General features: G+C 34.8%; 1 protein-coding gene across 1 annotated transcript; it reads right to left on the bottom strand.

Moving 5' to 3' along the window:
• Nucleotides 1–246: 246 nt before the first annotated feature.
• LOC117704042 (olfactory receptor 10AG1-like) lies at nucleotides 247–9,793 on the bottom strand. The gene is made up of 2 exons (XM_076929026.1): nucleotides 9,712–9,793; nucleotides 247–5,641 (listed from the first exon to the last, which is right to left on the bottom strand). Exon 2 carries the CDS (start codon nucleotides 5,531–5,533, stop codon nucleotides 4,553–4,555), a length of 981 nt encoding a protein of 326 aa, XP_076785141.1. The 5' UTR covers nucleotides 5,534–5,641; nucleotides 9,712–9,793; the 3' UTR covers nucleotides 247–4,552.
• Nucleotides 9,794–10,056: the final 263 nt, after the last annotated feature.

The following is a 10,056-nucleotide window of genomic DNA, read 5'->3' as shown; positions in this document are numbered from 1 at the left end:
ATACTAAATTTTGAAAATGGCACAATATGACTTGCACTACCTAAAAGAACTGGCCAGTCTTATACTGGTAACCTCAAAGTTTAAGGTTATATATTATTTCAAAATATTTCTATTGAGACAAAATCTGAACAAGGGATAATTTGTGAAAAACTTTTTTTCTAGTGGGGAAATAAAGTAGGGAAATAAAGAATACATAAAGTCACACCACACAACAATCCTCATATAAGAAATTTATTGGAAAGAAATTCAGAAATTCAGCTGCCTCTGAATGGGAAGAGGGAACGCAAAGAACTGCATGGAAGGGTGGGCTTTTATAGGATTTATTTTATTTTATTTTAGTGTATGAGTGTTTTGCCTGCATGTATGTCTGTGTACCATTTGTGTGTCTAGTGTTCTTTTTTTTTGTTTTGTTTTGTTTTTGTTGTTGTTTGTTTTTTCGAGACAGGGTTTCTCTGTGTGGCTCTGGCTGTCCTGGAACTCACTCTGTAGACCAGGCTGGCCTCGAACTCAGAAATCCGCCTGCCTCTGCCTCCCAAGTGCTGGGAGTAAAGGCGTGCGCCACCACTGCCAGTTTATAGGATTTTAAAAGCTTGTGCACTGAGAGCTAGTGGAAAAGTACATTGTGGAGGTAAGTATCACTTGGCTGTTATAACTGAGTCATAGGGGTGGAGATTTCCAAGTTTCAGGTAGAGAACAGCCTGAGGATGGGTTGTTGCCCATTGGCCTGTTACCCTACAATTTAGAGAACTATTTCCCTGAATTCTGTCACATAGACAGAGATTGCTATTCACATGGTTCAATGTCACACATTTAACTCTAAATAAGGTCAGAACTTGGAATCTTCTGCTTATGCCATTTTGCAGGTATCTGGAATGTAACCCTTACAGGTTCATAAAGTTTTCATTAAGAATTCAAAGGTAAGCCAATGGTGTATAAAATGTCAGTGTTTCTAAAGGCAAATCCTCAAAGGATGACCATATAAAATGAAACCAAACTATATGTGGAATTTTAGGGTGACAGAGACACTGAGCCTGTGGATCTTTAGTAAGGACATCCTCAGGGAAGATCTGAAGCCAGAAGGAGGAGTGAAGTTATATACTACAAATTCAAGAACACAAGGCTTTTTAAGGACTTAATATTTTGTTCTACTTGCTGCCAGTGCTACATGGAGATCCACTATTTAATGTTTGCTTCATTGAGTTTTGGTCTGGTGTTAATTCTCTTCTCCCTTTCTCAATTTCCAATATTTTTTGGAATAATATATTATCTGTCTTTTATTGTATGTTGTCATTATATAACAGATAATTAATTGCTCTTGACCCAGAGTTTTGTGTAACAATTTCCTTCAAGATGAAAACCTTATATCCTGCACAAACTCTCTTTAAGCTGAAAGATAAACAACTCAAAATAAGTCCCTGAAATTGACTAAATTCACTGAGCTCTTTCTTTCCAAGAGTAAAAAAGCCAAGCTTCTGATAATTACTCCCAGATTTAAAAAAAAAAAATGTGCAAAGATTCAGGAGACCAAAATCTGGAAAAAGCAGAAACTGGCCAATCTGCCTAGAAAAGGTTTAGAAGAACTCGGAACTTGGAAATGCCTCTTTAGCTGCCTGTAGGCTATGCAGTGGGCTCCTGTTTCCCAGCATTTGTGAGCTTCTGGTGTGGATGTTGAGACACAGTTGTGTTTGAGTCATTTCTGCTCCTATTAAAAATTAAAAATCTCTGACCCATAACCCTATAAGTGGCAAATATATCTGCTTGTTTCAGCAATTTAGACTTTGATCATGTCTGTATTTTGGTCGGTTTTCTCCCTATCTGAAGTGAGTAGACGTGTAGGTTTTGTCTCCTCCCAAAAAGCCTTCTCATAAATCGTATGTTTAAGACTTTATCTTGGGTCCCAGAAAGCATTTTTATATTGGACTTTTGAACAATTTTGAACTCCTCAAGGTTTTTAACAATAATTAAATGTATTTTGTTATTACATGTTCATGAGAATTGAAAAAAATGCTGTATTTGAAGATGAAATCCCAAGCAAGCCAGCGGTGGCACAGCAGCTTAGGCTCCAGCCTGCAGAGGGCAGCCGTGCCCTTCTACCGGAGTTCAAATCCCGCTGTCTCTCCCTCTTCCTGTGTGACTCTCCTGCCGAGTCTCATGGGGAAAAAAAAAAAAAAAGATGAAATCCCTCCAAATGGTTAATATAGCGGTTTATTAGCTTCCAGTAGATAGTAATATTTTAAATATTTGAAATATAAGCCTATGCATATGCAACAGATTACTGATAAATTGTCATTGGTAATGACTTGTGTAACCTGGCTCTAAGGACAAATTTATGTAGATGCCAGTATTAACCACTTGCATAGTCATGATAAAAAATGTCCATTTTTCAAAACTTTCCTCATGATTCTTCCCTTCAAGTCTCAAATACTGAAAACAAACTGAAATGTACTCTTCTGGAGCCCAATAATACATCATATATTAGGTTAAAAAAAAAACATTTAAAATAAAATTTTGATCTTTACAATTGAGTAATTTTCTGTAATAATTGTAAAAGTAACTTTTATTTCCTGTGATGAAGGGATGAGATGAGGGTTGTATACAAGCTGTGTACATATATGTCTCGGGCTGATCGCAGAGCATTTCTTTCTCAGTTCTAACTATCCTTAGACCTAGCCCAGGAAGTTTCTAGATTCCATGAAATCTAATTTTCTGCAAGCCTGGACCTTGAAGGCTTCAGATTCTAGCCTCTGTCTTCTAAGCTAGGCCTGGAATATCTCAGCCCTTGAGACATACTGCTGATAAGTTATCACTTTCTAGTTCTTTCTGAACTATTGCTGGCTAATTCAGCTCAAAATTCCTCTTAAAGTTGACTGATTTAAACTGGCTTTCCGTAGATTCCCATTGAATTACTCTGCTTGGACTCAGACTAACTCTGGCAGTCAATTCTAACCTCTGGCTCATTCTCACTCTTTGTCTTCTTCTGTTTTTACCTCTAACTGAACTGTAAAACTCCTGGTAAAAATGCCTCCTCTCTGTCTCTCTCTCTGACTCTCTGTCTTTCTCTGTCTACCTCTGTTTCTGTTTCTGTCTCTGCCTCTCTCTCTCTCTCTCTCTCTCTCTCTCTCTCTCTCTCTCTCTCTCTCTCTCTCTCTCAATTTCTCTCTTTGTGATGCTCTCTTAAATCACCTCTCTTTCCTGTCTGTTCTCATTAGAGTTTGGCATAGTCCATCTCTGACTCATTCTTTAAAATCTTTCTCTGATTTGTAACTTTGTCTGCCCCTCAAAAGATGTCTCTTTCAAACATGGCTGCTTCCATCTATAAACTAACCTTACTTTCATTGTTTGAAATTAAAGGTGTGTACTTACAGTATGTCTGTATTATCCAGATCACAAAAAACTTAGATCTTTGGATGTAATCTCCAAAGCACTCATGTTGCTGAATCCAAACTGGCACATATACTACTTCTTGGGATATTGATTTTTAAATTAGCTATCCCATGCGTTCTAATCACAGAGTTAAGATGTAATGGTCTATTATCTCTTTGCTTTTCCTGTTAAATAACCAGTATTGACCATAGTAATATATTAATTTCCAATTAGAGTATTTTATTTGTTGATATAAATTTTTAAATATGAAAAGAACTAGGAATATACCTCTGTTAAGTATCTTTAGAACACATAAATTATGTACTTTTATATTAGAAATTTAAAAGCTAATAATAATATATACATCACAGAACCAATATGCAATGTAGAAAAAAATCATTTTAAATCACTTTATATAGTATGTTACAGACCTAATTACATCATATTTTATCTCAAGTTTTATGCAAGCAGTGTTTGCTTTCTGTGTAATTTCCTATTATTTGGAGAAAGCTTAAGGTAAGGATTTTTATCCCCATGAAAGGTTCCCATGTTTGAAATGATGAAATATTATTTATGTTTCTTATCATTGTATTAACTAACTGTAGCTAACTATATGAGAAAGGAAAGAATTTTTTCTTTTACTCTTCTTGTATGTATTACATCCAAACTTCAGTTTCCCCTTTCTCCCTCCTACCAGTCTCTCCACCTCACCTTACCTCTCTTGAGATCCACTTCTATTCTTGTGTCCCTTCAGAATGGAGCAGACCTCCCAGGAATATCAACTGTGCAAACACTACACTTTACAATAATACTAGGCACATATCATCATATCAAAGCTAAAAGAAGCAACCAAGCAGATGTACACCAAGTATCCCAAAATATCCCCAAAGTAGGCAAAAGTATCAGAAAAAAAACTTGAAAACCACAGGGACAAATATTTTATAAGGACATTTTGGCACCAGCAAAGTACAACTATTTTTTATTGACTTATAAAACCTCGTTTTGCCTGTATAAAGCAAAGAGAAACACTGATGTTTAAAAGCAAAACATTGTTAATGAGCTTGCAGATATGTTTGAAGCATAGAATCCATTAAGAAAACAACATATTATTAATTTTTTACTAATCTATAAGATGAAATTATGTTCTAATTAGATGTTCAAAAATATAATTTATCTGACTTTAATTGACTCACAATGCTAACAATCTGGTAAATAATTTTCTTAGTGCTCCTGTGACATCTTTGTTCCTCAGGCTATATATCAAGGGATTGAACATTGGAGTCAAAATGGTATAAAACACAGAGAGAAGTTTGTCTGTCCCCTCATACTTATTGGACTTAGGTTTTAAATAGGTGATACTAGCTGATCCATAGAATAAAAACACAACTATAAGGTGGGAAGAGCAGGTAGAAAAGGCTTTTGTCCTTCCTGTGTTTGATGGCAACTTCAAGATGTTTGAGATGATCCTGCTGTAAGATGCAAGGATTAACATGAATGGGACTGTGACAATCAATACTGCGAAAATAAAGACCACAATTTCATTCACAACGATGTTCCCACATGCCAATTTGAGTAGTGGAGGTATGTCACAGAAGAAGTGATTAATTTGGTTAGATTCACAGAAAGGCAGAGACAAAATCTGATATGTCTGCCCCACCTGAATGGGAATACCAATGACCCAGGAACCAACCACTAGCTGGGTACACACCTTGGGACTCATAACTACAGGATACAGCAGAGGGTTGCAGATAGCCACATAGCGATCATAGGCCATCACAGCCAGGAGGAAACATTCGGTGGCTCCCAGGATAAGGAATAGACACATTTGTGTAGCACAGGCAAGAAAAGAAATATTTCCTTTCAGTGTGAAGAGATCCATAAGCATCCTAGGGAGAGTGACTGAAACATAGCAAATTTCTAGGAAAGAAAAATTGCTGATGAAAAAATACATGGGGGTTTGCAGAGTGGGCTCAACCCTTGTGATTAGAATGATGATGCCATTTCCCAGCAGGATAATCATGTAGATGAAGAGGAAGATACCAAAGAGAAGCCAGTGCAATTTGGGAATATCAGAAAATCCCAAGAGAATAAATTCTATAGGTACAGTAAGATTTCTGTCTGTGATTTTAAATTTGTTTGCTCTTTGTAGGTTCACATATTTAGATTGCATTTTCTTCTCAAACAAAATTGGGATTGTGTTTCTGTCTTTATAACTTCTAAGGATTTTTCTTTTTGATGACTTTTGAAGGTTTTTATTCTGGGTGATGATTCTGGAACTCTAGAAGCAGTGAATTTACATGAATAAAAAACAGGTTTATACATAAAGTCTTTCAAGTCAGTTATCCATGTTAGATATATATTCTAACTGTATTAATGAAATCTATAAAACTGTACATTTTTATTCACTTGCCATAGCAGAAGGGAAATTCATGTGGACTTGATCTTGCTGTTGCTCTCTGACACCACTTATCCAATCTCCCTCTCTCCCTCTGTATCCATGACCTCAGAATTTGTTTAAGCTAGTTCCCAAAGTTAATAAGGATTAAAACTTTCAAAATATTATTTATCTTTGAATTTCAAAAATAGCCTTGATGTCTTGGAGACTTATTCTTAACATTTTATTTATATCTCACATTTCAACCTCACATGCAGTATGAGTTAAACAGGACTTAAGGTTTTGCTTCATCTGCCAGTGACAGAATAAGAGTTTCCATTTATTTTTTTGTGTGTGTGTATGTAATCTTTTAATGCATAAAACATTGAGGGTGGCATCCTTTTTAGATGATTTTTCTCTTTTACTTGTATACTAATAAATATATAACTATAACATTAGTACATATTTCAATTAATAATTAAAATCTATTAAACAAAAATACTCATTCTTATGTTTTATAAGCTAATATCCTAAATTTGGCAACCACAATGTTAATAACAGTTATTTCAAAGGGTGGAAAAAAAAGATGTTGAGGAATAAAAGCAAGGAATAAATGTTATAATTTCATTAAAATCACAATCAATCAATCATTTATCATATGACAGCTATGGCATAAGACCCAAAAGTTTATTCATCTGTGTTCACTGTCACTCTGTTCACAGTAGCCAGGAGATTGAAAACAAAGCAGAATGTCTCTGAACTGGTAAATATATAAAGAATATGTAGTATGTGTACACTATGAAGTGATATTCATCTATGATGAAAAATATAATTATGAAGCATGCCAGTAAATGAATAAAAGTAGAAAATTGCATGTTATATAAGAGGATCCAGAAATACAAACAGCACATAAAAACTATTATTTTCAGAAGTCAGTCATGATAGCCCCCTTTTTTGTGAGCACTCCATAGCCTCAATAATAGTGTCAGGCCTTGGGGCCTCCCCTTGAGGTGGATCCCACTTTGGGCCTCGAGTCAAATGCAGATATTTGCACCCAACCAATGAACAGAAGCTGCTGACCTCTGTAGTTGAATTAGGAAAAACTGGAAGAAGCTAAGGAGGAGGGCGACCCTGTAGGAGGACCAGCAGTCTCAACTAACCTGAATTCTCAAGATCTCTCAGACACTAGACCATGAACCAGGCAGCATACACTAGCTGATATGAGGCCCCAAACACGTGTACAGCAGAGGACTGCCGGGTCTGGGTTCAGTCATAGAAGATCCACCTAACCCTCAAGAGACTGAAAGCTCCAAAGAGTTTGTTTAGAGGTCTGGAGGGGTAGAAGTTGCGGTGTGGGGGCATTCTCATGGAGACAAAAGGGCAAGGTATGGGATGTGGAACAGTCAGAAGGTGGACAGGGAGGGGAATAAAATCTGGAGGTTTTTTTTAAAGATTAAATAATAAAAACCTATTATTTTAAATCTGAATTAAAAGTACTTTCTGACTTATCATATCTGAAATATTTAAATTCCCTTCTATTGATGAAATACACAGGATTATTTCATTTCAACCTGGCTATTTATTTTTAATTTTTATTATGTCTCTCTCTCCATCCTCCTCTCTCTCTTTCTCTCTCTCTCTCTCTCTCTCTCTCTCTCTCTCTCTCTCTCTCTGTGTGTGTGTGTGTGTGTTTGTGTGTATGTGTAGTATAGGTTGAGTGAAATGTGTTGTACACATTTCACAGCACACATTGGAGGTCAGAAAGTGTCTTCTCTTAGTTGGCTTTCTTCCTGCAGTACATGGAATCAAGGGATTGTACTCAAGCCATCAAGTTTAGTAGCAACTTCCCCTATCACTGAACTATTTCTCCAGACCTCATCCCTGAATATTCTTTATATAACCACTTATTTCTTTGTATTCATTGCCTCAATATATTGTTTTGTAATACTGAGTTCTAGTTCAGAATCCTATGTATGCCAGCTTCTGCTGTTTTATTTTTTTACATGATGTTTACTCCTAAATATGTAGAGCTCAATTCTTGTTCTACACACACACACACACACACACACGAGAGAGAGAGAGAGAGAGAGAGAGAGAGAGAGAGAGAGAGAGAGAGAGAGACACACACACATACACACACAGAGGGAGAGAGAGAGAGAGAGAGAGAGAGAGAGAGAGAGAGAGAGAGAGAGAGGTGGAGAGAGAGAGAAAGACATAATAGAAACTGAAAAAAATAGCCAGGTTGAAATGAAATAACCCTGTGTATTACATCAGTAGAAGGGACTTTAAATATTTCAGAAGCCATCTTGTTTCTTGTGAGAATTTCCATTGAGTTGCATACATAGAAGTTTGTTAAATGTTCATTAATTAAATTTTATAGTTTTATGTAGTGAAAACAAGTTGTTTATGTCCTTGCTATTTTTTTTGCACAGGAAGAAAACAAGTCTGAAAAAGTTTACATTAAGCAATATGTTATAAAACAATTCTATAACCCAAGTTCTTAGAAAATGAAGTAATTGTATTGGTATGAGCTCAAGGCAACCCTTGCTGTAAGCATAAAACTTTTTCTCATAACAATCAAACATTCTCCTAACTATAGATGATGGCTTAAAGCATAGTTTTCTTTGTTGTAAAATTTTATTATATTTTTCTCTTGCTGTCACATTTTTATTTTTTTTCTTTTTGAAAAAGGCTTCATTCTTTTTGTCTGTCTATTTTGTTGACTTTCTACTTCTTAAATAAAAGACTTAAGCAAACACATGAAAGAAATAGGTTTGGAAAACGAAGACTATACTCTAACTGGTACATGCTATTTTCTCACCCCAAAAAGGAAAAATCATAAGCATATATAACACTCTGTCTTTTGTGGTAGGAAAATATGCAGAAATAGGTATGGGGAAATAATCACAGTGTTCTTTTGCTGAGTAAAAGTTTTAGGAGTACTCAGAGAAAACAAAATCCTAACTCAATTATCAATTATGCAATCTGGATTCTGAGAAACCTCTTCTAGTCTATGTAGGCTATTGTCACCCTGGTAGACAAAGCCTATTGGATATTGCATTGAATACCCCCAGAGTTTCTATGCATATGTTTGTGTCTTTTTCTTCACTCCAAGTTGTGTATCATTGTATTACAGGTACAGATAAAGCTCTGATCTAGTCTGTTATCTGATGTGTGATGTCAAATTAAAGTAATGGCACAACTTATCATTAGTATTGGCTGCTTCACATGAATCAAGTGGAAAGATTCACTGAAAATGTGAAAACTTAAAATTCAAATTCCACATGAAAAGATATTGCTAACTCTTACAGATTAAATTAACATAGATGATATTGAGTAAATAATAGGCATTTGGCTTTTTCCTCTTTATTAGAGTAATATAACTCTATTTAATTTTCCTTGTATGTAAATTATCTCCATGAAAAATAGAATAACTTTTACCATGTTAAACAAATATAGACATACATTGTGTTCAAATTTTGTTATGTTTTAATTTGGAGTCTTACAACTGATATTAATGCATAAGTCTTCATAATCAAATCTGCTACTGTTTTCCAAAGATGAAATTTATAACAGGAAAGATACAGTTGCTATCTGTTTCTTCCTCTTCTGGGAGAGTTTTTAATACAGGGAAAGTACTATGAATGCTGTTATTTTTACTAATAATGTTTCCTCTATTGCCAAACAGCAAAATGTGCTTTCATTATAATCAAAGAAACACCCCTTCAGTATGCTTTTTTATTTTTATTGTAACTATAGATAAAAATGTTAAGAATTAAATGTTCCAGAGGCTTACCACATATATTAGTTTATCAGTTAAATTATATCATAAGAAAATTTCAGTAATAACCATAAAATTAAACTTAAAGGTCAATGTACTAAAATTCATGATATCAAATGTTCTATACAAATTATTAAATTATAATCTACAAATTTATAGTACTGAGAGAAATATAAACACATTAGCACTTTACCTTTTCAGTTTTGCTAAAGCTGTATTTTTCTGATTGAAGTTTTATTGTTTTGAATATATAAAAATAAAGGGTTATGTCACATTTTAATTAGAACTGACTTGTTTTCTAAGCATCCAGTAATATTTATAAAGAAAATACTTCCTTCTACTGGGGATACCTATTCTCCCTTGTCACACCTAAATTGATATGTAGGTGGCTGAGGTTGCAATTAATTTGCTAAGTTTATTACAAACAATCCCTGCACAACAGGCAAAACATTTTTACGACAGGTCTACAGAAAGTTGTTCTTCCTTCCAAACACATTTAAATCATTTACTAGACCCCAAAGAATAAACATTAGAGGTT

Source organism: Arvicanthis niloticus, chromosome 2 (assembly GCF_011762505.2).
Source record: "Arvicanthis niloticus isolate mArvNil1 chromosome 2, mArvNil1.pat.X, whole genome shotgun sequence".
In the NCBI taxonomy this organism is placed as follows: Eukaryota; Metazoa; Chordata; class Mammalia; order Rodentia; family Muridae; genus Arvicanthis; species Arvicanthis niloticus.
The sequence above is the reverse complement of the archived record's forward strand: the minus strand, read 5'-3'. Positions and strand labels throughout refer to the sequence as shown.

Bases quoted from the DNA above. Each gene is read 5' to 3' on its own strand.
- LOC117704042 (XM_076929026.1), bottom strand. From the start codon at position 5,533: ATGCAATCTAAATATGTGAACCTACAAAGAGCAAACAAATTTAAAATC.